General features: G+C 45.2%; 1 protein-coding gene across 2 annotated transcripts in view; it reads left to right on the top strand.

Moving 5' to 3' along the window:
• Window positions 1-1593: 1593 nt before the first annotated feature.
• The window catches only part of LPCAT3 (lysophosphatidylcholine acyltransferase 3), a 38754-nt gene continuing 13385 nt past the window's right edge, over window positions 1594-26962 (top strand). For both annotated transcript variants that reach the window (XM_028121010.2, XM_028121009.2), the window contains exon 1: window positions 1594-1838. In XM_028121010.2, the coding sequence (XP_027976811.1) occupies window positions 1688-1838 (151 nt within the window). In that variant the 5' untranslated portion in view covers window positions 1594-1687. The remainder of the gene's footprint in view (window positions 1839-26962) is intronic.

The raw sequence follows: 26962 nt of genomic DNA, 5'->3' as shown, positions 1-26962 counted from the left end.
GAAGGAGGAAAATGCCACAGGGTGGGTTCTTCAACTGTATACAAGATGTTTCTTTCCCAATTGGGGGGAGGAGGAGCATCTTATTCTCAACTATTCTGAATATTTCATATTTTTTATTTTTTTTCCTTAAGGGAGGTGAAATTTTACAGATTTTTTAAGTTTCAATTCTGTCTCTGCCACTTACTGGAAAAGGAACTTAGCAAGTTCCTTAATTTCTCCAAGCCTCTGCCTGTAAGACAGTGTTATAATAATAAACACCCTGTTTCACAGCCAAATTAAGTGAAATAATATGGATATTAGTGCTTTATGAAGAGCAAAGTGCCACAGAAGTATAAGCTATAATTGTACCACAAAGTCCAGTTATTACAGGAAACTCAGTGTTCTTTTGTTACATACTCTCATAGAACCTTGCTCCTTTCCTTCAGAGCACTTACTTTTGCTTTCAGTTACACGTGCCACTATTTTGACTGTATATCATCCCCACTCCATAGCTTCGGGCTTATCGTTATATTCCCCAGAGCCCAGCACAGTCCCAGGCACGTGCTAAGCGCTCAACACACTGGTAGTGCAATCCCAAAGGTGGTCATCTGTAGGAAGTAAGAATGGGAAGCAAGGTGGGAAGAAAGAACTATCCTTTTTTTTTTTTTAAGATTGTATTTATTTATTTGACAGAGAGACACAGCGAGAGAAGGAACACAAGCAGGGGGAGTGGGAGAAGGAGAAGCAGGCTTCCCGCCGAGCAGGGAGCCCGATGCGGCGCTCAATCCCAGGACGCTGGGATCATGACCTGAGCCGAAGGCAGACGCTCAACCACCGAGCCACCCAGGCGCCCCAGAGAACTCATTTCATGTCCCTGAACTGTTTGAACCTTTACCATGAACCTGTATTACTTAAATAGTGGCAAACTCGCTTATTTTAAATGAAACTCATCAGGACTAAATCGGCATATCTTGGTTTCCTCGCCTCTCGGGGGAAGGTGAGGGTTTAATATAGGAAATTACGTGAAAAGAGATGCCTGAACTACAAGGAGAAAACAGTGTTCTGGGGCGCTGGGCTCTCCCGAGACCCTTGCGGAGTGAAGGCGGCGTGCCTAACGGTTTGACAACGGCCTCGGGGTGCCGTTAGGAGGCGCTCGCGAAGCTGCTCCAGGAATTCCCGCCCTCTCCGTTACTTGCCCCAGTAACCCCGGCGCGCCGGCGACCGAGAGTAACCTCGCGGTCGGGTGACGCCCCCACCCCCCCGCCCCGACTCTCGCCTGCTCCCGCCTCAGCCAATGAGAAGGCAGCGCACGAGCCTGCCGGACACTCGCCCTCACCGACTCCTCCCCCAAGCAGTTAGAACCGAGTTGTACAATCACCTCGCCGCCGGCTTTAGACTTTGCCAATCGCAACTCCCGTTCCCAATTCCAAGCCCCGCCCCCGGCCTGCCCCGCGTTCATTCTCGGCGGGAGTCACCTTTGCTTTACAAACGTTCAGACCCGCCCTCTGCCTACCTTGCTGCACTAGGCCCCGCCCCCTGCTCGGACCGACCAATAGCCGGAGGAGCTTGGAGCCACTGGGCGGGCCCGCAGCCAATGCGCACGCCGTGGGCGGGCTCCGGGCCGGAATTGGGGGTGAAGCTACAGCCTTGTGCCCACAATTCGGGGCGCGCCGAGCTGGGGGGTCCCTGGGGGACGCCCGGAGCAAAGATGGCGTCCGCAGCTGAGGGGGACGTGGGAACGGTGGCGGAGCTGGCGAGGGTGCTGCGGTGGGGGCTCGAGGAGCTGAGCCTTAACAAGTTGGCGACGTCCCTGGGCGCGTCGGAACAGGCGCTGCGGCTCATCATCTCCATCTTTATGGGTAAGGACCCTCCTGCCTCGCTCCGCCCCCTCTCGGAGTCCCCGGGGAATGGGGCCGTGACCCCCCCCTCACTTTCCGGAGCACCCAGGAAGGCTTTGTGGGGTGCGGATGTGAATCTTAAATCACGCCAACCAGTTATCGAGAGGAAGACAAGTCTTTCCTCGAGTCTGGGGGCGCCTTGCCCTCTGAACCTCTTTACCTTTCTCTTTGACCCCTGCTGTACCCTTCTGGTCCCTCATTTGGCGCCACCACCGTCTCATCATGCCATGATCTGCCCTGTGTCCCCACGACCTATCCTTATTTGTCTCTCTCTTGAGTTCTACTCTCTGTCCATGTGTACTGCTGTCTGTTATTAATATCAACTCTCACACATGCGCGCTTCTTGTCGGTAGGCATAAGCCCCCTAACTTGGATATTAGCTTTGTGGGCCCCTAAGCCGGGTATTCTGTACTTCCATATTCGGAGTCTTTTTCTGCATTTCCAGCTTATATTACACTTTCTTCTCTTTTCTGTCTTGTTTCTGATATTTTCTTATACCATATTGCTTTTTTCCCCCCTCTTAACCGTACTCACCTGTCGTCATTTACCCTGGGATACATCATTTTAATACTGGGCTTGGGAAACAAGACTGACAACCCCCTTTAAAAACTATGCTACTCCAAGAGTTAATTACCCGTATGGTTCAAAGGATGTGATGTGTCTGACTTTATGTCAAAACAGGCTGTATTATAACTGCTTTATAGGCTTTTTTAGTGCATCCTTCCTCCATGGTTTTTTAAGACACGGAAGCAGCATGGCACAATGAGAAAAAAGAAAGTGTGGACTTACAAGGCTAGCAAGTCAGACCCAGCCTTGCTGCTGCTTACAAACTGTGGGACAAGTCACCTAACCCCTCTGGGCCTCAATTTGCTTATCTATCAAATGAGGACAGTAATGCCTACCTAATAGGACAGCTTGTAAAGTCCTGTAGGAATTCAAAGGTCAAGATTTGATGCATAAATATTTAAGTAGTTGGAAGGTTTTATGAAGGTTATGGGAGTTTAGGAGAGTAGGAGTGGGGAAGAACTAAGCAAACAGGACTGGCACAAGAGCAGATTAGAGATCAGAGTCTTAAGAAATTTGGCATAAAAGTTGGGCAGATGTGGAATGCCTCAAATGCCAGAAAGAAGTTTAGAATGTATCCAGTAGTCAGTAGAGACGTTGACATATAATATCACCAAAGGGTGTTCGCTCATATTAATATCACCGAAGGATGTTAACTAGATCTAGATAATGTGAGAGGCATTAATTTATATTTAAATAACCTTAGCAGCTAATATAATTGTTACTTGCCTTTTACATATAAAACCAAGCTGATCTTCCTTTCTTCCAACTAAAGGTCACCTTTCCCTCCCTTGTAGAATTGTAAAATTTTTGAGGTGAAGGGCACCTCAGTATCTCTCAGATCTAACCCAGATTTATCAAAACCTCCAATCTAGGGTTCTTCACACCACAGCAGCTTTGAACGTCTCCTTGAGCCTTGTTTCTCACCCAGTTATTTGTTGGGGTTGTAATTGGCAATTAAGAGTGTTTACATTCATTCGTTTGGAAGCTCACTGTTGATTTCTCAACTATAAATTGAGAACGTAACACAAGTAACAACAAATTATTAGGGACAACCTGTTAAATGGAGCTAGGGCTGGAATTAGGACTTGGAATTTGTCCTTTTTGTGCTGACATAATCGAATACTGCCTGTGCACTCCTGGTGAGCTACTGCTCTGCTATCATGGGGCGTACAACTGACTGGGAAATTGTTTTCTCCATATCCTTACCCCCTACTCTCCTCCCATCACCCTCAGTCATCAAGTGATACACATTCGGTGTAATACATCTACCGCACTCCTGAACCCCCTTGCCATTCTACCGGTTCCCAGATCCCCCCCCCCCCCCCCCCCCCCCGCCGCCGCCGCCGCCTGTCTCCCACGTGTTGTTGCCTACAGTAACTCAGTATTTCTCGTGTTTGGATCGGCTTGGGGCTTCACGTTGCCTCATATCAAGCATAGCTCTTCCTCGTGGATATATAGGATTGTGTTTTCTAGGTATGGATTAAATATATACTATGGATTAAATATAAACTGATAAGCTTGACAAGTGCATGAAAGAAAGAGTGCACTCTGGTTGTAAATGTTTTCCTTACAAAGGTATTACCATTTCTGTATATTGTAACCTAGAGACCGGTAGCCTTTCAGCAATGGAGTTCCTGGTTCCAGAACCCCCGCTGTCTTGGGGAGTTGGGATACTGGAGGAAATCCTTGTTACATGTACCAAGAAGGCCTGCAGTCCAAAATGATTCTGACCCAGTTCCTACTAATTCACGATTAATCTGGGTTAAAGGCACTTTAATGCAGACACCCCAAGGGAAGAGTTAGGTGTATCAGACATTCACGTTTTAAAGTGTGAATACCTTTTTTTTTTTAAGAGAGTTTTTGGTTTTGTTTTTTAGAGAAGGAGAGTGGTTGGGGTGGGGAGGGGGGCAGGGGCAGAGAAAAAGAGAATCTTAAGTAGGCTCCATGCTCCGTGGAGAGCAGGGCTTGATCTCACAACGCTGAGATCCTGATCTGAGCTAAAAATCAAGAGTCAGACACGTAATGGACTGAGCCACCCAGGCACCCCTGAAGTGTGAATAACTTTTAATTAGATGGTCTCATTGCCATTTTCTTAACATCTTACTTTACCTACTTGGGTTCTGTGTACTCATCTTGGGGTAGGCAGTAGATCATTAATGCGGTACCTTTCAAACCTTTGTGACTGGGACCCATGGTGAGAAATATGCTTTAATCATGACCCAATACACATATATGTGTATATATGTATTTGAAACAAAAGTTTCAGGGAACATTACTTATCCTTATATAAGCTGTGTGTGTAGCTAGTTTCTATTTTGTTTTTTAGTATCGCTTATGACCCACTAAATTAGTTTCATGACCTATTGGGTTACAAGTAGTTTGAAAAACTTGAGTTAGAGGCTGTAATTTTTAAAAATTCAGTACTTCAGGGAAAGGATAAGCTTATGAGGACTGCTGCATTGGATTATTTTGAACAGCCAGAAAACTCCATTAAAGGGATATGTGTATGTCTTTTGTAAGATCACCAGGAATTTGGTAGAGGGTGAATTTTGCCATAGTGCTGGCAAATACTACCAGAAAATAACCTCCCTTTCAACACCTGGAGTCTCATCACTCCTTAGGATACTTAATGATGTAGTTTTGAAATGTTGGTGAGGACAGGGGCCAACAGCCAAGAAAGAATTCTTGAGACATCTTTGTGCAAAGAGGTGATTTTATGAAAGCATGGGGACGGGATCTGTGGGCAGAAAGAGCTGCTGCACCCGGGTTGTAAGGAGTGGCCAATTATATACTGGGGAATTGGGGGAGGTAAGGAAAGTGGGAGGTGTCCAAAAGGACTTTGATATGCTAAAGAAGACCCTCAGGATACTGGAGGCCTTGCTATTATCAAGCTAAGGTTTTTACCTCTAGCAAAGCATTAACATTAAGATAGTTGGAGGGGGGAACTTGAGGGGGTGTCAGTTTTGTCCTCAGCTAGACTTCCGCTCCCTCATCAATAACACGAATTGTTCCTAAATTCAAGAAGATGTACCTACTGGGGGGTGGGAGGGATGGGGTGGCTGGGTGATGGACACTGGGGAGGGTATGTGCTATGGTGAGCGCTGTGAATTGTGTAAGACTGATGAATCACAGACCTGTACCCCTGAAACAAATAATACATTATATGTTTAAAAAAAAAAAAAGATAGTAGGAAGGGAAAAATGAAGGGGGGGAAATCGGAGGGGGAGACGAACCCTGAGAGACTATGGACTCTGAGAAACAAACTGAGGGTTTTGGAGGGGAGGGGGCTGGGGGGATGAGTGGGCCTGGTGATGGGTATTAAGGAGGGCACGTACTGCGTGGAGCACTAGGTGTTATACACAAACAATGACTCATGGAACACTACATCAAAAACTAATGATGTAATGTATGGTGACTAACATAACAAAATAAATTTTTTTTTAAAAATGTACCTACAGTGAGTTAAACTCTACGCTTGACCCTGCAAGGACAAGGGCACTGGTGCAGTATGAGTAATCGAGCCAGGCACGCCAAGTATTGCCTACGGTTAGGGCGTAGGGAATGGGCAGGAGATAAGTACTCTAATAATCACAATAAGAGGCAGAAATCTAAGTGCTGTAAGAGAATTACAAAGCTTTATGAGATTGAAAGATTGGCCCTTTAATGAACTTTGAAAGCTGAATTAAGGTTCCAGCCGACTGAGATGGTAAGACCAAAGGGAATAGTGTGAGCAAAGGCATTGAAGTAGGAATGTGTGGTGACATGGTCAGGAAACAGGAAGTAGTCCACTTGGACTAAAACAGGACTTAAATAGAGAAGAGGTGGAAATCAGACTGGAGGGGCACCTGGATGGCCCAGTCAGTCGAGCGTCCAACTCTTGATTTTGGCTTGGGTAGTGATCTCGGGGTTCTGGGATGGAGCCCCGAATTGAGCTCTGTGCTGGGCATGGAGCCTGCTTGGGATTCTCCTTCCCTCTCCCTCGGCCTCTCCCCCCCCTCAAAAAAAAAAAGACTGGAAAGGTAGGTCATAGAGCCTGGGAAGCCAAGGCAAAGGGTTCGTACTTAATTAAGTAGGTGATAGGAAACCATCAGAGGTATTTGAAAGGGAAATAATGTGACCAGAGCTGTAATAGGAAGATAACGCAGCATGGGGTGATTTGAAGTAGACACAGACAAGAAGTAGAGAAACCAATGAGAAAGAACAATGGTCCAGATGTTTATATTGACTTGGAGGCAAGGTGATTGCACCAAGAGGGGAAAATAGGGATCTCGTGTGAGGTATTTTAGGAACACAGAATCTTTTGAAAGGTAGCTTCTGCATACACTTGCATCTACACAGCTGCTCATGCCAGAAGTCTAAGAATCAGCCTTGCCACCTCCCTTTCAGTCTCTCCCCACATCCCAGTCCCCAAGTCCTATCAATACCACGGCCAAATTGTGTCTCCAGGACATCCCCTTTTCTCCATCACCACAGCTGCTGGCCTTTGTCACCAGAACCACACGAGTAGCCTCCCAACTGGTCTCTAATTCTGTTCTTGCCCCTCCCAAAGCAAAGTGGTCCAATCCTGTGCCTTTCCTGCTCAGAACCTTTCAAAGGCTTCTGTACACAGTAAGTCCCTGCCTGCTCTTCCAGCCTCATCTCAAGCAAGTTCACAACTTTTTAGCCGCACGGCCTTCTTTCAGTTCCTCAGAGAAAGGCATTAAGCACTTTCCTACCTCGGAGCCTTTGTACGTGCTAATGCAGCTGCCTAGAATGTTCTTCATTCATTATTCACCTGACACACTCCTTTCATCTTTCAGGTCTCAGTTCAGATTGTCACTTCCTCTGATCTGAGAGATCTTTCCTGACTCTCATTCTATATGATGTCCCTGGTTGCACTTTCTCATACCGACTGAAATTTCCTCCCACTTGTATATTCCAATTGGTAATTCCGTATTTGTGGATGAGAGCAGAAACCATGTCAGTTTTGCCCACCACGGTATTCCCAGAGTTGAACACCGTACCTGACTTCTGGAAAAGGCCCAAGAAGTATTTGTTGACTAAGTGAGCCTGTGAATGAATGACTTGGCAACTGATTAAATGGAGGATAAAGAAGCAGTTTAAAAAAAAACAAAAACAGCTCTGTCCTTCTGCTTGGGTAACTGGAAAGATAATGATATCTCACAAATGCAGAGAAGTCAAGAAGAGCGTCAGATGCTGTGTGGTGCCAGGTAATGGTCTTGTTTTGGATTTGCTCTAGATTCCCAGGGCACCGCCAGGTGTCTTAAGAATTGTGAAAACCCGTGACGCCTGGGTGACTCAATCGGTTAGGCGTCTGCCTTCGGCTCAGGTCATGATCCCAGGGTCCTGGGATCGAGTCCCACATCAGGCTCCCTGCTCGGCAGGAGGCCTGCTTCTCCCTCTGCCTGCCGCTCCCCCTGCTTGTGCTCTCACTCTCTCTCTCTCTCTGTCTCTCTCTCTCTCTCTGGCAAATAAATAAATAAAATCTTTAGAAAAAAAAAAAAGAATTGTGAAAACCCAAGCTTGAGGTCAGGAGAGAAGTTGGACTACAGACATGGGTTTAGGAGTCACTGTTGGTATCATAACTGAATCAGGGAGGGCATGAAATGCCATGGAAAAGCTTATACAGAGAGAAGAGAACCCAATTCTTGTTGACGGAGTGTGTTAACATTTGCCACACCTGGTCGATAAACAATTGCTGACCTTTATGAAAGATTTGGTGTGCATCAGACATTGTCTGAAGTGCTCAACAATATCCCACCTACACCTGCCAAGTTACCCATGAGATAATTAAAGTACTATTATCCTCACCCTTGTGCAGATAGGAAACTGGGGCCTTCAAAGGTTAAGTAACTTGTCTAAGGCCAAACCTGTTTCTGCCCAACTCTAAAGTCCCTGCTCTTTATCACACTGAGATTGCAAAGAGAGTGTAGGGGTGGAAAAGATAAATGCCCTCGGTGTCCTCTTCTTTTCACTTATGTGGGTTAAACCAAGATGAAGTCAGCATATGAAATACCTCTCAGCGTCCGAAGCTGGAGCTGGCCAAATGGACTAGATGGTCACCTGCTTAGTATGAGTGTTCTACTCTAGTGTTGGCCGTGACTGTGGCTTGGACGTTAGACTGATCAGAAATTGCACTTAGGTGGTGCCTGGGTGGCTCAGTCGGTTAAGTGGCTGATTCTTTTTTTTTTTTTTTTTTAAGATTTTATTTATTTATTTGCTAGAGAGAGAGAGCATAGGCGAGAGTGAGCAAGAGCACAAGCAGCGGGAGCTGCAGGCAGAGGGAGAAGCAGGCTTCCTGCTGAGCAAGGAGCCCGATGCGGGACTCTATCCCAGGACCCTGGCATCATGACCTGAGCTGAAGGCAGCCGCTTAACCGATGGAGCCACCCAGGCGCCCCATAAGTGGCTGATTCTTGATTTCATCTCAGGGTTGTGAAATTGAGCCCTGTGTTGGGCTCCCCGTTCACCAGAGAGGATTCTCTCCCTCTCCTTCTGCCCCTCCTCTCTCTCTCTCTCTCAAATAAATAAATAAATCTTAAAAAAAAATTGTACTTGTGGGGGTAAGGATCCATTTCTCAGAGGTTCAGGTTAGCATCACTAAGGTTAACAACTTTTAAAATCAAAGTAGGTCCTGCAGTTCAGTTCCCTTTGGACCAAAGTCAGGTCTGGCCCTTCAGAACTAAATCTGTTATTCAGTGCAAAAAGCTTTCTTCAGGTAGCACTGAAATTACGATATAAAGAGACCAAAGCCAAGCTAGATGGAAATTAAACGGCATTAACTAAACAAATGCAACTTCTGACCATAATACAAAACAGGGTCCAGAAAGTCTACTATTAGAAAATAAGGGGTTGTCTTAGATAACTTTCAGGCCTTCTTCCAATTCTAGAAGTCTAAGTAGATTCTACATTTTGAGACTTTATTCTAATTCATAGCCACAGATTTAACATAATCTAAATCTTTCTGTTTGAAGATTTTTTTTTTTTAAGAGAGGGAGGGGAGTGGGGCAGAGGGAGAGAGAATCCTGAGCAGTCTCCACACCCAGTGCAGCATCTGAAATCAAGAGTCCAACACTTAACCAACTGAGCCACCCAGGCACCCCTTGCGATTTCTTTTTTTTTTTTTTTTAATTTTGTTTATTTGACAGAGAGAGAGCGAGAGCAAGAACACAAGCAGGGGGAGTAGGAGAGGGAGAAGCAGACTTCCTGCGGTGCAGGGAGCCCGATGTGGGACTCGATCCCAATACCCTGGGATCATGACCTGAGCTGAAGGCAGACGCTTAACGACTGAGCCACCCAGGGCCGCGATTTCTTTTATTTTTTTTTTTAAGATTTTATTTATTTATTTGACAGAGAGATAGAGTACAGGTAGGCAGAGAGGCAGGCAGAGGGAGCGGGAGAAGCAGGCTCTCCGCTGAGCAGGGAGCCTGATGTGGGGCTCGATCCCAGGACCCTGGGATCATGACCTGAGCTGAAGGCAGACGCTTAACCGACTGAGCCACTCAGGCGCCCCCACCGCGATTTCTTTTAAATGCATTTTTTCATCTCCTTTTTATCTGCACTCCGATATCTTACATTGCACAAAACTACATGTTTTGGTTTGGTTTTTTTGTTTGTTTTTTAAAGATTTTTTTTTACTTACTCATTTGAGAGAGAGAGAGAGAGAGAGACACACGGAGCAGGGGGGAGGGGCATAGGGAGAGGGAGAAGCTGACTCCCTGTTGAGCAGAGAGCCCGGATGCGGGGCTGGCTCCCAGGACCCCGGGATCATGACCTGAGCTGAAGGCAGACGCTTAACCAACTGAGCCACCCAGGGGCCCCAAAACTTCATGTTTTGAATGCCAGTATAACTTTAATGTCAAATAGAAGCATTTATTTATAGACATGTGGAAATTTGGGCCCATTAAATTATATGCACAAGCTAATGCAGCAGAACTAATTACATACCCACTGACATTAAATCTGTATGGGCAGCCATCAGAACTCACTGGACGTGTTCAGTGCAGCAGCCTTTCAAAAACGGAATTGGTCTTCAAAAAGGAAATGGTATTTCAGATGGTTATAGAAGATTCTAGTAAGGTAGAGATAAGAGAGGAATCTTTCCAGCTACAAAGAGTAATGAACATATATGTAGAGATCAGGAAAAGTGAGAAGAAGCTGAGGAACAGCAAGTGGTCCAGTTTGATTAGAACAATAGAGGATCCATAAAGGAGTCGTAGAGAAAAACCTGTCAGACCTTTCAGGTAGGAGGGGGTGAAATGGCAGAGTAAGATAGTAGGATGTGCATTGTCTTCAGACACCTGCTGGTCCAGGTACAAATTGTGTTTGGATTAAATATGTGCGAGTTGCATCACCATTGACTAATTATTAAACTTCAGCCATCCATTTCCTCGTGTTCCTAAAAGGCAGTTTTGCTAAAGGATTGAGGTTAAGCGTTAAGCAGTTTATCTAATAGTTATTTAAATTGGATTTAATTCATAACAAGCAGCAATATTTGGAAACAGTGCAAAATTTACGCAAATTTTTAAAAATAATGTAGTCGTCAAAGAAATGCCTTACTTCTAGAGAACCACTCTGACATACCCGTGGTTTGGATGTGTTCGTTCTCCTCTGCTCTGGAAAAGTTGGGGGAGCAAACTGGGAAGCTCAATAGGAGGCTGTGAGGACCGAATGAGATAAAATGTGTAAACATTTGACCAATCCTACCCAAAGTAGTTTTGTTTTGTTTTCTAATATTTTTATTTATTTATTTGACAGAGAGAGAGAGAGAGAGAGAGAGAGGGCGCACAAGCAGAGGGAGAGGGAGAAGCAGGCTCCACACCTAAGTGTGGAGCCCCACGTGGGACTCAATCCCAGGATTCCGGGATCGTGACCTGAGCCAAAGGCAAATGTTTAACGGACTGAGCCACTCAGGCGCCCCCTAAAGGAGTTTTAAATAATTGTTCCCTTCCTTCCCTCAAGAAATACTCCTCTCCTCCCTTTCCAACTGTGGTCTTGGGACCAGCAGCATGGGCACCTCCTAGCATGTCCTGGCTTGTGTCCTAGGAACTTGTTAGAAATGCCATTTGCTAACATCACTTGTTGTTCTTCAAATATTATTATTCTTACTCTTACTGTTAATATTACTATAACAATGATACCATTGTCATCTCTGCTAACTCATATCCTTACCTGCACCGTCTCTTTCACACTTTTGATGAGAAGGTTAAATATGGAGGAATTTTTTCCATAAGGTGGTTGGACTCCTAGTTCCATTTTCCCTTTTCTGTCTTGTGTCAGCCACCTGGAGCACTCCAGCCTTCTCTTCATCGATTGACTCACATTTCTGAATACAGTTAATAAACTGCGACTTGTAGCTTTAACAAAAATGAGGTGTCCTAGTTGCAGCTGCCAGGGAAAGCTGTTGTAAGCAAACTGCCCTTCTCAAGCATAGAGTTTTTAAGGTGGGGGGTGGTGTGTGTGTGTTGACATTTTTTCAGCAATTGCTAAAGTCCAGGGCCAGGAGTTTTAGGACCTGCCTGGAGTTCTCGTGGTGAAGCAGCTCTGGTTCCCTAGAGACCTTCAGAGCCTGTCCATGATTCATGCAGCCCAAAAGATGTTGTATGCATCTTTATTTCTCCCTGTTTTCAGAATGAGAAAGGAAGGTAGCAAGTAAGACACTAAAAATAAGGATAAGTAATTTCTGGATAAGAATTGCCTTTGGGCTTAAAATGGACTGGTTTTTAAATCCAAGTTCCTCTCTATTCAAACGCTGGCTTTGAAGAAAAAGTGAGATTCATTAAATTCCGGACACCTTGAATGAAGTAGTCTATCTATGCACATATGTACCAAAGTTGTTAGTGATAGAAGCTTCTGGTAGAATGCCATTGCTTTCTAACTATAAGGATATTGGTCAGAAAGCAGGTAGAAGACCAGGCCAAAAATGATCAGACCCACGTTTTGTTCTTGGCCCACATGAAGTCATCAAGTTGACTATTTAAATGCCCCACTCTAAGCATAGGCTAAGTTTAAATCAAAAATAAAAAGCTTTTGTCAATTAAAGATGCCTTTCAGTACCAAGTATTCATGTTGCTATGGCATTTTCATAAGAAAAGCCTACATGGTCATTCTGCTACATAAAATTGTAAATGGTGAGATAGTAATTTTGCAGGCAGTTCACTATAAAAGAAAAATAACGGATTCATGTGCACATGTCGTGTGCAGATCTGAAGAGGATATGAGGTCCTAGGAGGTTAAAGTTCTGATCACTGGATTTGTGTGTGCTGTAATGAGAAGTGACATCCACATAGACATGGTAAATGCCTTCTAGCTCATGAAGTTTCCAATTTCTGCTGTGATAGCAATTCTAAACTCAGATGGACTTGGACACCACTCTGGATCACTGTCCATAAATATAAAACTTCTGTTTGTAAACCAACAGGCAGGCCGGCTGGAGTAGTGCCCTGTAAGTCTCCTATGGCATATACCTCCGACAAAAGGGGGAAAGATTGATTATAGTTCGAGTACAAATATACTGGGGCCCTGACAAAAAATGTTGAACCATAAGTGCTTCTAGAAATCCTCATTCTCTAGCCAAAGGATAATCTGACTCCACTTTTTAATTTTTCATCAGTTCTTCTGAAAGAGTAGTAAACAGGGGCGCCTGGCTGGCTCAGTCAGTAGAGTATCCAGTTCTTGATCTCGGGGTTGTGAGTTCAAACCCCATGTTAGGTGTAGAGATTATTTTTAAATACTAATTTTTTAAAAATGAAAAAGTAGTAAACAAAAGCAAAACTAGGAACTAGATGGCATGCATTTATATTATTTATACTAAGAACCTAACCTATAATTACAGGGACCCAGGTCATCATATCACCAAAAGCTCCCAGTTTTTTCAAGTCTTAACCCTTTTATTTGATAAAGTATTTTTTATTCTAAAATATACAATTTTTAAGGGCACCGGGGTGGCTTAGTGGGTTAGGCGTCTGACTCTTGATCTCAGCTCAGGTCTTGATCTCAGGGTTTTAAGTTCAGGCCCCACACTGGGCTCCATGCTGGGTGTGGAGCCTACTTAAAAAATAATAATAATAAAATATACAATTTTAAAATGTTTTTTAAATTCTTCCCAAATCTTCAATACTGAGATGCTGATATAGAAAGAAGTAGATCATTTCCAACTTTTGTACATCAAAGGATACTGCCAAGAAAATGAAAAGATAACCCACCAAATAAAAAAATATTTGTAAACCATGTATCTGATAAGGATCTAGTATCCAGAATATATCAAGAACTCTTATAACCCAATAACAAAAAGTCAAATAACTCAATTAAAAAAGGGGCAAAGGATATGAATAGACATTTGTCTAAGCAAGACATACAGATGGCCAATAAGCACATAAAAAAATGCTTAACTCATTAGTCATTAAGGAAATGCAAATTAAAATCACAGTGACATACCACTTCACACCCGCTGGTATGGCTATAATTTTAAAAAAAAATGGAATGAGCAAGTATTGGTGAGGCTGTGGAGAAATTGGAACCCTTGTGCATTGCTCATGGGCATGGAAAACACTGCAGCCACCATGGAAACAGTTGAGCAGTTTCTCAAAGTCATTCTGTATGACCTAGCGATGCCACCCCTAGTTATATACTCAAGAGAATTGAAAGCATACGTTCACACGAAAACTTGTGCACACATGTTCATAGCATTATTAAAAAGGCCAAAAGTGGAAACAACTGTTCTGTCCTCCAACGGATGAATGAATAAACAAAATGTTATATTCATACAGTGGAATATTCCACAGCCAAAGGGATGAGGTGCTGCCACCTGGTATGGCGTGGACGAACCTTGAAAATATTACGCTAATGTTTTTTGTTATGTTAATATTGTGCTAAGAAATGTGCACATTTGGTATGATTCCATTTATATGAAATGCCCAGAATAAGCAGATTCTTTTTTTTTTTAAGATTTTATTTATTTGTCAGAGAGATTGAGAGAGAGAGAGACAGAGAGAGCACAAGCAGGGGGAGCATAAGGCAGAGGGAGAAGCAGACTCCCCACTGAGCAAGGAGCCCGAAGCAGGACTCTATCCCGGGATCCTGGGATCATGACCTGAGCCGAAGGCAGACGCTTAACGACTGAGCCACCCAGGCGTCCCCAGAATATGCAAGTTCTTAAAGACAGAAGGTAGATTGGTGGTTGCCAGGGGATGAAAGGAAGGTTGAATTGGGAGGGACTGCTAGGAGGGGTGGGGTTTCTTGTCCGGGTAATGGAAATGTTCTGGCATTAGTTACGCAACATTGTGAATAGACCAAAATTCACTGAATTCTACACTTAAAAAAAGACTAAAGAGGGACTGTGTATGATCTCAGGTAGAGAGAGAACCCAACAATTACACCTATTCAGATTCATGAGGACAATTACAGGGTGTAATGCTGTGTTACCTTTCCTCCTGTTAGAATCTCGGTCGCAAGAAAGCATTTATTGTTTCATTTGCTGAAAAGCCAGCTGAGAAGAGTCTCACCTACCTTGTTTGTATTTACAAAGATTAGATTTGGCAGCTCTAAACACAAGAGAGAAATTCTCATGACAAGTATTTGGGAGCGTTGGAGAAAGAGCAGCTAATTATTAGCGCTTGGCAGTGGGACAGGGCCTTGGGCAGCCCTAGGCCAGATCAGGTCACAACAGGAGCAAAGGGCCATTTCTTCACTGAAGACCAGTGCCATAAATTAAAAGGGGGGAAAAAAACCCAGGTTACTACACACTAGATAGACATTTTTGAGAGAGAACCCATATCATGTAAAATCCAGAAAGCATTAAAAATGGGGGATAAAGGGCGCCTGGGTGGCTCAGTCATTAAGCGTCTGCCTTCAGCTCAGGTCATGATCCCAGGGTCCTGGGATCGAGCCCCGCATCGGGCTCCCTGCTCAAAGCGGAGTCTGCTTCTCCCTCTCCCTCTGCCCCTCCCCCCACTCGTGCTCTTTCTCTCACTCTCTCCCTTGCTCTCTCCGTCTCAACTAAAATCTTTTTTAAAAAAAATGGGGGATAAGATACTTCAGGTCTGTACAAGGGAAGGAAGAGGAGAAAACAGTAACAGGACAGGAAAGGAAAAAAAGGGGCAAGAGAAGGGGCGGACCCATCAGAGAGCAGGAAAGGGGGGGTGCGCTGTGGGGGCCCCCGGGCAGCCCACTGCTTCTCACTGTGCCTGTAAAGGGCCCGTTTTCCCAGGTGATAAACATGTATGCTGGACGATTTCTACAATCCTCTCCTCTCCCGGACTTACATAGATGCCCCTGCTATCTGAAATACACTGCTCTAGCCTATGAACTACAGGGCACTTCACGCCCCCCCTCCCACCGCAGGGTCAGCCCCGCCCCTCCCCGCCCTAACTCTGGCTGCATTCCTTTGCCTCCTGTAGTCTCTTGATGTACACCACCTTTCAGCCATGGTATGTCGGACTCTTAATGAGCAAGGAGGAAGGGTTGTAGCACTCCCTTACTCCACAGGCTCACCTGCGGATGACAGTGTATCTCCAGGTCCACACTGACAGGCTCAGTGCCCCTTCTCTTCAAAATTGGCTTCCCACATAACCACCCTTGCATCCCACGTCCCAGCTGGCTCTCCCTGCCTGCCAGTCACAGTCCTGTCAGAGCCTTCCCAGCCTCACCCCTCCTCAGGCCTGTGTAGCCAGCCACTGACAGCCAGGGTCCCACTGCTGCCAAACGCCCCACCCCCACCTTAAATCCCCACCAGGACTTATTGGGGAATATGCCTGTCACTTGGAAGACCTTGGCTGAAGCCCTGTACCCACGGGGTTCTGGGAGTAGAAGAATTTTCTGACCTATGCCTAGTTTTGTTGTGGCGGTTGTTTTTTTGTTTTTTGTTTTTTTTAATCCAAGATCCAAATCTTGGATTTGGGACCTGAAGCTTATACAATCTTGGGGACCTTTTTTAAGAAAAAGGATACAAAAATGGCTTATAAGTTTCATAAATACATATGACCATGGAAACAGGTTGTTAGCTCCCACCTCCACCACTGCCCCACCCCCCACCCCCAGGGCCTTAAAAGGGGCCTCTGCAAAGTAAGGGCCTTGAAACTGAAGCTTTATTAGCTTCACGACCAATGGGCTTCTTCCTAGGAGTATGAGGTACAATTCACAGACCTTTAGTTTTGAAACTTGCTATAGGTTTAATTTATTTTTTTTTAAGATTTTATTTATTTATTTGACAGAGAGAGACACAGCGAGAGAGAGAACACACGTAGGGGGAGTGGGAGAGGGAGAAGCAGGTTTCCCACTGAGCAGGGAGCCCGATGCGGGGCTCGATCCCAGGACCCTGGGATCATGACCTGAGCCGAAGGCAGACGCTCAACAACTGAGCCACCCAGGCACCCCTCGTATGTAAATATTTTTAAAATAGCCTCAAGGACGTCCATGTATGACACTTTTACAGATATTTTCTCTTTTAATCTGTACAACAGCCTGCAGATACGGCTGGCACTTGCCCTATTTCACAGATGAAGACATTGAGATACAAAGGATCTATTCGCCCCAGCTGCAGAGCTGAATTTCTGGAACTAAATGACTCTTGATTCCTGAGTCCAGGGATATTCTAGTTGGTCAGATAATCTGGCAGGAAGTTGCCACCATGTGGTTTAGTAATTTACAAAGAATTAAAATGTGATAAAAATGCACTGGATACAGGCGACGGGGGTCATTTTATCTTTGCTCGTGAAGGCATTTTGGTGTCTTAAAGCACCTCAAAGTCAGCCTTGAACAGCTGTTGTCCCTGTTCCACTAAAAGGGAGAAATGCCGGTCAACAGCCTCTTTGAGCTTTAACATTCCTTCAGTCTATCAATTTTCGTAGAATAAGCTTCCTAAGTTTTAGGAAAAAACAGTTCTCTAAAGTAACAAAATAACTACATGACCATTCGAACAAACTAGTAGTATAGAAAAATACTATAACCAGATGTTCAGACATGTGGATCATGTGCTTGATGTCCCTTCTGCCATCTAGTCAGACTTAAATGCTCAGGAGGACTCGCCATGATGGATGGCTAACTCCGGGACTGAGAAGCTAGTGAGAACCTTTGCGTGGCTAACTCCCTGTGGCATGACACAAAAGAGCATTGGTGACATCAAAGTCAGTTTTGTGTCATAACTTCGCAGCTTCTGTAGCAGGTTTTACCAGTTAGCCAACATGTGTGTCTATGAGCCAGCAGCACTAAGCTTAAGATGGCCTGGCTTATTACTAAGAGCATTTGGCTTAAATGGAGCAATTAAAGAATTAACTTTTGGTAGGACTTTGGGGCAGCTCGGGTTTAGGTGGTTTGGTTGGGTTAACTGACTAAAAACCTAATATTTCTTAACCTTCATAGCAAACCCTTTCTCTTTCTTTCTCACAACTAAGAGCCATCCACTAATTTACCTTTGAAATGTCCCCTCTATTCTTTTATCCTCAGGACATTTTGATCACTTATCCCAGTTTTCTTGAATCCTATATCAGAGTTGTCAAAATGTTTGAGATACTCAGCAGGAGGAAACTTTCAGAAAGGAACTGCTGTATTCTTAACTGCATTGCATGAGGACAGGGACAGGGAGTCTCCAAGAATTAGGTTAACAAAGCCAGTACAGGAGAGCATCTAGATTTAGCATTAAAATGTAGTTTTGGGCGCAACTGGGTGGTTCAGTCGGTTGAGCGTCCAGCTCTTGATTTCGGCTCGGGTCGTGATCTCGGGGTCCTGGAATTGAGCCCCACATTGGGCTCCCCGCTCAGTGGGGAATCTACTTGTCTTCCTCTCCCTCTGCCCTTCCCCCTGCTCGCTCGCTCTCTCTCTCAAATAAATAAATAAATCATTGGGAAGAAAATGTAATTTTTTTTTTAAAGATTTTATTTATTTATTCATGAGAGAGAGAGGGGCAGAGGGAGAAGCAGGCTCCCAAGAAGCAGGGAGCCTGATGTGGGACTCGATCCCAGGACTCCGGGACCATGACCTGAGCCGAAGGCAGACGCTCAACCATCTGAGCCACCCAGGCGCCCGAAAATGTAATTTTTAATTGTTTTTAGGTAGGAAGATAAGCAAACATAAACATGAGTGTGCATGTGTCTGCAAACGGATGCTTGAATATAGATTGTAGCTTTAAAAGCACACAGCTAGTTATTAGTGATTCACTTGCAGGTCACTGCCAAGTGCCAAGGCATGTGGCAAAAATATCAGAATGGAAATCAAGTGATGTGGATTCTAATTTGAGCTCTGTTAACCTTGAGCATGCTGGCCATCCCCTTTGGGCCTCCGTTTCTTATCTAACGAAGTTTTTGGAGTCAGTGATTTCTAAGATTTCTTCAGATTCTAAGAATATGTATATCCCGTGAATAACCATTCAGCATATGACAGCCCGAGCTATACAGGATTGTCTGTCAGAGGGTGGAAGGTGTGTTGGCAACTTGCCCTTACTGTCAACAAGCTTACTCTGGTGAAGAGAAACAAAGGATCAGTTCTGAACAAATTCCAAAGGTGGGAGCTTCATCCTCACCTAAATGTCCACAATCTACAAGCACTCTTCCAGCTACAGAGTGATCAGTGACTCAGCATATGTGCCTAATCAGTTACCAGTCAGTTGAATAGACAGTGTCAAGCAATGTCCTTCCTATTTCTATGTCTTCCTTTTCTCTGCATAGTTGTTTAGCACAAGGAATTTCCACTTTGGTGGAAAAAGAATTGAGTGGCAGATCTTCAAAGTAGAAGTAATTATGATGAAATTATTGCATGAAAGTTTTTGATAAAAATTAATTACTACAAACAAAAATAAAAAATAAGTTACAAATAAGCCAGGGTCAAAAGCAGCCCTATTTTATATTCTGGTCTGTGATTCTTAAAGAGATTCTTAAATCTCTTCAAATTTAACTGAAATTTGATATATCGTTTCAGTATTGCCCAAAGCAAAATACCCGTTATCTATGGTAACCTTCCATTGTCTAGAAAAATTATAACATCCAGGTAGGATAAGGGTGAAACTGAGGTTTTTTCCAGCCATCTCTAACTGGAAATTCCAAAGAGTTGCCATAATCTTGTCAGTAAACAGTCCCTAAGAGCAGTGCTGAAGGCTGAGAAAGGAACGGGTAGACAAGAAATAGAGATGATGAGTTAAACCTTGATTCCTAGGAGACTGACGACAAAAGGACTAAGTGGAATTGACCAGTAGCTAGAAGCAGCAGCAAAGGGACAGAGGCAGGGTGGGGAGGGGCGGCAAGAAGGGGAAAACCGAGAGCTTGCGCTATTTGAAGGTAGGGGAGATCATGTGCTAGCGGCTTAAGTCGTGCACCTGGAGGTGCAACCAGAGGTCAGCATCCAGCTGCAACAATTACTCGCTGATCAGTACAGACTGGTTAGCAACTGCTTTGATGTGTTTGCTTATTCAGACACTGAAGACAATAATATTATTTCTTCAAATAGTTACGAGGATTAAGGGGGATAATGTGTGTAAAGTGCTTAACTCGTGACGCATAGTAAGAATTCAGTAAAGGTTCATTGGTATTAACTGGTGTCAGTGACAATAATAAAGGAAGAAGGAGAGAATAAGAAAGCTAGGGAGAAAGACCAGGAAGGAAGTTCCCCGGAAAGACTGGGATGGGTAGAATTCTGAGGACCCAAGGGGAGGAGGAGATGTTTAAAGAGGAGGGAGGGAGGGAGGGGCGCCTGGGTGGCTCAGCTATTAAGCGTCTGCCTTCGGCTCAGGTCATGGTCCCAGGGTCCTGGGATCGAGCCCCGCATCGGGCTCCCTGCTCCGTGGGAAGCCTGCTTCTCCCTCTCCCACTCCCCCTGCTTGTGTTCCCTCTCTCGCTGTGTCTCTGTCAAATAAATAAATAAAATCCTTAAGAAAAAAAAAAAGGGAGTGGGGCGGAGGGACATCTTCCTCTGAATCTGGAGAAAAGGATATAAAAGCCTGGATTTCAAGTGGAGCTTCTTTTTTTTTTTTTTTTTTTGAGATTTTATTTTTTTTTTTAAAGATTTTATTTATTCATGAGAGACAGAGGCGGGGGGAGAGAGAGAGAGAAGCAGAGGGAGAAGCAGGCTCCCAAGGAGCAGGGAGCCCGATGCGGGACTCGATCCCAGGACCCTGGGATCATGACCTGAGCCGAAGGCAGACGCTTAACCATCTGAGCCACCCAGGCACCCAAGATTTTATTTATTTATTTGACAGAGAGAGACACAGCGAGAGAGGGAACACAAGCAGGGGGAGTGGGAGAGGGAGAAGCAGGCTTCCCGCGGAGCAGAGAGCCCGATGCGGGGCTCGATCCCAGGATCCTAGGACCATGACCTGAGCCGAAGGCTGACGCTTAACGACTGAGCCACCCAGGCGCCCCTGAAGCGGAGCTTCTTAAGTTTTCTCACGGACAGTTCCTGCAGACCATGGTGGAAAACGCAGTAAATGTGTGGTCTCGGGCTCGGGGGCCCTTAGCAGACAGCGGCTGTTCACAGAAACACCGTTGAGGTCCCATGGTGTGTCTTTCAGATAGAGGGCAACTGCGCATTCTGTTGTGTATGATTTACTTGTTTTCATATAATGAAGTTACTTACCAGTTAAATTGCTTGGAATCGTTTCTGGAAAACTTCTCGTAAAGCGGATATGCCACATTTGTCTCGCAGCCTCCATCAGCCCCAGTCGGAGCAGCTCGTACTCAGACAGTGATAGGCATGAACTGGCAGCCATGTTTCCAATCAGAAGTCAGAGCTCTCTGCCATGTTCCTATAGAATTGCCAATCTCTGGAGAAAGAAATGTGTTTCGCAGCTGGGGGGAATTGCCCACTGCTGTTTTCAGTAACCTTCCCAAAGAGGGAGGCCCGCCTCTGGGTGATCAGTGCCCTGGGAATGGGCTTTATTTCTCCTCCAGTGCCCCCCCAGGCCTCCCCCCACATTGTGCTTCCCCTACACTGCCATTCTTCCCAAGAATGGCCCCCGTCACCCCCTCCACTGAGGAGATTAAGGTTCTTTTCATGAACTTCGGCCTCTGCCTTCCATGTTTCTATGCCAGTCTCCTCGCCTGGCCCTCCAGCCTCAGGGGAAGAGCCAGGGTTCTTTCCTCCTTTCTAAGGTAAATCCTTCCTCCTCTGGCATACCCAGTCTCCTTCCCACTCTACTGCTTTCTTCCATAAAACACATGTGGACAGAATGTCTCTGTTTGAGAAATGGTTGACTTCACTCAGCAGCCATGCTCTCTGGCCGATCGTTGTTTACTGCCAAACTTCTTGTACGTCTTCATATCCAGCCTGCATTTCCTCTTTTTTTTTTTTTTTAAGATTTATTTATTTATTTATTTGAGAGAGAGAGAGAATGAGAGATAAGAGCACGAAAGGGAAGAGGGTCAGAGGGAGAAGCAGACTCCCCGCTGAACAGGGAGCCCGATGCGGGACTCGATCCCGGGACTCCAGGATCATGACCCGAGCCGAAGGCAGTCACTTAACCACCTGAGCCACCCAGGCGCCCCTGCATTTCTTCTTTATCCATTCACTGCCTTCTTAGCTGGCCACTTTCTCCTGGCCTCCACATCCATCGTGCTGCTGCCATTGCAGAGTTCCCAATGACATCACTGGGACGTCCGTGAACGGGTCCTCTTCTTCACCCTCCTGGGGCTCTGTAAGGTCTAGATGTGATTAAATTCCTTTCCTACTGAAATACTCTTCTTCCTTTCTCGCATGTCCACTATCCTGATTGACCTCCTTGTTTTCCTGTTCTATCTCAGTTTCTTTTGCTTGCACTCCCGTGAATTCCAGGCATTTTCCAAGACTCAGCCCTGGGCCCGCCCGCCCTTTTGTGGCCTATCCCTGGGAGAGCTTATCTTTTTTCCTGGCTCCTTACCAGCAGCAGCACCACCAGAGCCAGTCCCCCACTCCAGTCTTTGTGTCTCTGTCAGTGGCACCACCTTCTTCTTAACCTCCAAGAAGGGAAACCTCAAAGTCAGGAGTCTTCGTGTTGGGGTACATGTACTCTAGGGGTACACAAAGACTTTCCAGGGGATACATGGGCATGGATGAGGAATCAGTTTCCAGATTTGCAGCTTCCATATGTACTCTTGTCTACAACGGATATGCTCGAGACTATCTGTTCCAAAGGTTCTCCTTTCCCAACTCCCTTAAAGTCACTCTTTAGCCCTTAGATAAGGGGGAAAAAGGCATGGTGGGTTGCCCCAGGGTATAAAAATTTCACGGGGTGCCACAAAAGTAAAGCAAAGAGGAGCAGCCCCTCCTTTTTTTAAAAATTTTTTTAAAGATTTTTATTTATTTATTTGAGAGAGAGAACAAGCAGGCAGAGCAGCAGAGGGAGAGGGAGAAGCACACTCCCCCTTGAGCAGGGAGCCCGGTGCGGGGCTCGATCCCAGGACCCTGGGATCAGGACCTGAGCCGAAGGCAGACGCTTAACCGACTGAGCCACCCAGGCGCCCCTGGACTATTTTTTTTAAGTATAGTTAACATACAGCATGAGCAGCCCATGTTTCATCTAGGTGACAAATTCGTGGCAACCGTATCTATCCATCTTAAAACTAGAATTCAGAAATGAGCTGGTTGTTCTGAGGGGGATATATTAACATGTTCACTGGAACTTAAAAATGAGCTTAGACCTCTTTTGACAGAAAGGGAGTCTGATGGAGCTGATAAGCCTGCCACTGGCCGACATTTTCCATGTGCACTTAGAGCACAGCTTCAACGGACTTACAAAAAACACATCATTTGCTCTTGTTTAAGGTTATAAATGACAGATGGCAAATTAAAAATATGACAGGGGATATAGAGTTGTTCATATTTTAGGGGCCGTTCCAGCAAAAGTCTTGAAGACCATCACAGTGGCTCACTCACCTTTACTGTGTCCCTTTCTGTCATTCCCCACATCCAGTCAGTCCTACTGATTTTTTTCCTATTGTGTCAGTTTCAGACTCTGCGGGGTTTTCCAAAGCTTCCTGTCCGCTCTGTTATGCTATATTACCCCTCTTGTAGCTAGCCCCTCTTGAAGTGACTCTTCGAGGCTCTTTCCTCCCTCTGTGTCTTTACATTGCTCTCCTCTGGCGGCGTGCTCTTTCCTTAACCCTATTCGTCGTGCTGCTCTGGTCATTACTGATCTCTCTCCTCTCTAACTTCTACAGCGTTGGCTATTCTATGCAGTTAGCACTTACAGAACATCAGTGTTTGATAGCTCTTTTCTCGCTCTCTAAAAAGCTCCGTAAGAGTTAAAAAAAATCTCTTTCGATTCTGCAACATCCCCTTTTGCCTAATGCAGTGCTGACCACATAATGGATGCTTGATAAATATTTTATTGACTGCCTAGAGAATAAAGTATTCTCTCATTCTTTCATTCTCTCACCCATTCAGCACATATTTTTGAGACCTTTTCTGTACCAGGATTTGTGCTAGGCACTGGGGTACAGCAGGGGAAAAAATAGACAAAAATCCCTACTTCCAAAGACTGATAAATAAATAAAATACATAGTGTGCAAAAGAGTAGTAAGTGCTAAGGGAGAAAAAAGAAAAGTAAGGCAGAGAACAGGAAGTATGTGTTGGTGGCCGGTGAGGGTTGGGGGGAGAAGCATGTGCAATTTTAGATAGGAAGGTCAGGGAAGGCCTCACTGATAAGGTGACATTTTAGTAAAGACCTGAGTGACTTGAGCTTATCTGTGCAAAGGAACCTATTAACGTGAAGGCTCTGGGGCCTGCCCAACTACCCAGAAGGGAGAGCTTTGGCTGGGGCAGAGTGGTGGAGATGAGTCAGAGGAAGCTCAGGCTGGGAAGGGCAAACAGATCCTGTAGGTTCTGGATGGATTTTGGCTTTTGCTCAGTGAGATTGGAGGCCTTCCGAGGGTTTTGAGCAGAGGAATGAGCTGATCTTACGTTAAAGTAGAAGCCCTGTGGGTGCTGTGTTACGATAGAGGCAAGAGATTAGTCAGGCAGCAGACTATAATAACACAGGCCAGAGATGGTGTTGGCTTGGACCAGGGGAAGAGGTGGTCAGATTCTGGGTTTACTCTCAAGGTAGAACAGACAGGATTTGTGGACTGACTGCGTTGAGGTCGGAAGGGAGGCAGGTCAAGAACTGAGGCAAGGTTGCAGGTTTCAGTCCTAAAGGAACGAAGGCGAAGTTGCCGGTGGCTGAAATGGGGCAGGCCAGGAGAGGAGCCGCTTTAGTGAGGAAGGCAAGTCAGCAGTGCCTGTTGAATTGAGGTATCTGTTTAAGCATGTGCCTTCTCGAAGTGTTGATTAGTCCATACCAGTGTGGGGTCCGGGGGACAGGTCTAAGGCCGAAGACGAAAATTTGGGAGACTTCGGCAAATGGATGGTATTTACAGGAGTGCGACTGTGACAGGATCGCTGGGCCCTTCACTGCTAAAGCAGGCATGGGGCGGTCTCCCGTTTACTGAGCATCTGGTATGTACCAGCCTTCATATACAAACCCTAAGCTAGATACTTGTTTTACTGAGGAACGAAAGGGTTCTCAGAAACTGAGGACAGTGAGGTTAAAGATCAGCCAGGCTGAGGTGACAGCTAGTAAGTAGCAGAACGGGGATTCAAACTGAGCTCTGTCTTGACTCCAAAGTCCGTGTTCTTCCAAGCATCCAGCGCCTTAATTCAACAGTACATTGCATTTTGGAAAAAGTGCTCTTGGCAAGCCAAAATCAGTATCCTCATAAAGTAAATATGCTATGAATCTTCTTTTGAAATGCAGATGGAAAGGAAACACCATAGTCATTTGGTTGTCACGTGGAATGAAGATTAGATTCAGAAGTTCTGCTACCCATTTGCCCCAGAATTTCTCAGAAAAGGCCTGCTTTTCTTCCTGCTAACCTTTTTTTTTTTTTAAATAAGAAATATGAGCTAAGGAGAGTGGTAGGGGTCTGAGGATATAAAGGGGAGAAAGGCCATTAGCGGGAAGGTGAAAGGAGGTGTTTGGAAGACAAAGGTTGCCCCGTTTCCCTCCCTCTCACTCTGTGTGAATGTGTATTTGTATAAGTCTGTGACCACCTATAATATTTAGTTAGCACTGTGCTGACTACTTCATATGCTTTGGCTTCTTTAGTCCTTAGAACAACTCACTGAGGCAGATGCTAGCCCCCATTTTACAGATGAGGAAACTGATGCTCGAGTTCAAACAGCTACTAAGTGTCCATTACTGTTGCTCGATCAAACAAAAAGTCAAGTATACAGGATAGTGTGCTATGGGAGATCCAAAGACACAGGAGGCCTTGAGGAAAAGAGATTGAACATATAAAAATTGTAGTATAAAACTAAAACATACGGAGTGGCGTATTCTAGTATATAATGATTTACAAAACGAGTCTTAGTCCTAAGTGCCATGTATTTAAGGCATGAATCCTTAATACACGGGTCATGAGTTCACTGTGCTCTGAGGTAGCCTTACAGAAGGAAGCACTTGAGCTGGGTGTCTGAGAATGGGTAGGATTTCACTTGCTAGAGGAGTGGTCGGGGGTGTTCCACACAAAGGGATTGGCATGAGCTAAGGTCTAGAGACAAAAGATGTAAGACGTGTGGGCAAAAACTAGCAGATCGGTTTTAGCTGCAGCAGAGAAATGGAAGCTTTAACTAGAAATGTGGTTTAGAAGATGGACGTTGAGTCTTGGGCTTAGGGACTGGTCCTCTGGTGAGTAGTCATTTGAGCAGGAGTTGAAGGAAGAGTACTCTGGTGGAGGGTGGCTGGCAGCCTGAGGCTGCAGGAGAGATCAGGTGGGAGGTCACAGCAGGAGCTCAAGGGCCGAGTGCTTGAAGGCCTTACCTGTAAATGTAGCACAGAAAGCCAAGTACATGACCATGGTGAGAACCATTGGAAAGGAGGGATGTCCAGGGAACCAAGGACAGGGAGGAGGCAAAGACACCTTCAGGCTCTTGAATGTGGTTATATGACCTGGAGAATGGTAGCCCTATAAATAAAAAAAAGAAGCCAAGAGAAGGCTGAGCAGGGGGAAGGTCATGTTTTTGTACAGACAGAGATGGTATGAGATACCAAACTAAGAATGCCCCGCCAGGAAGTAGGAAATATGGAACTGAAACTTGAGAAGTTAGGATTAAAGATGAAGAAGTGTTTGTCTCTGGCATGAAGATGAGAGTAGATGTGGTTTCCAAAGAGGCAGAGTAGCGAGCACGGTGGAGGGTCAACGCCGAATCCTGGAGATCAGCTGTATTTAGGAGCCAGAGAAAAGGCCTCAGTGAAGGAGAAGAAGAAAGAGAGGTCGTCAGTGCGATCTATTCAGATTGTACCTGGCCACCTCTTGCCAGTCAAAGCAAGGCCAGAAAGTGAGAGCAAACATTTAGGAACTTTTGTAGCCTCTGACTTGTATTTTACAAAAGTATTGGCCCACAACAAATGGGAAATTTAAAAAAACAGGTCTGCACCACCAACTGAGAGAAGTGCAGGGTTGGAGAGAGGACTGAGAGACCCACTCTTAGGTATATATCTGAGAGAACAGAAAATATACGTTCACACATAAACTTGGACACAAATGTTCCATAGCAGCATTATTCAGGAATACCCAAGAAGTG

Source organism: Eumetopias jubatus, unplaced genomic scaffold (genome assembly GCF_037043125.1).
Source record: "Eumetopias jubatus isolate StellerSeaLion01/CBP00866 unplaced genomic scaffold, mEumJub1_p1.0 scaffold_8, whole genome shotgun sequence".
Taxonomy (NCBI): domain Eukaryota; kingdom Metazoa; phylum Chordata; class Mammalia; order Carnivora; family Otariidae; genus Eumetopias; species Eumetopias jubatus.
Note: the sequence above shows the minus strand (reverse complement) of the source record. Positions and strands in the feature narration are given on the sequence as shown.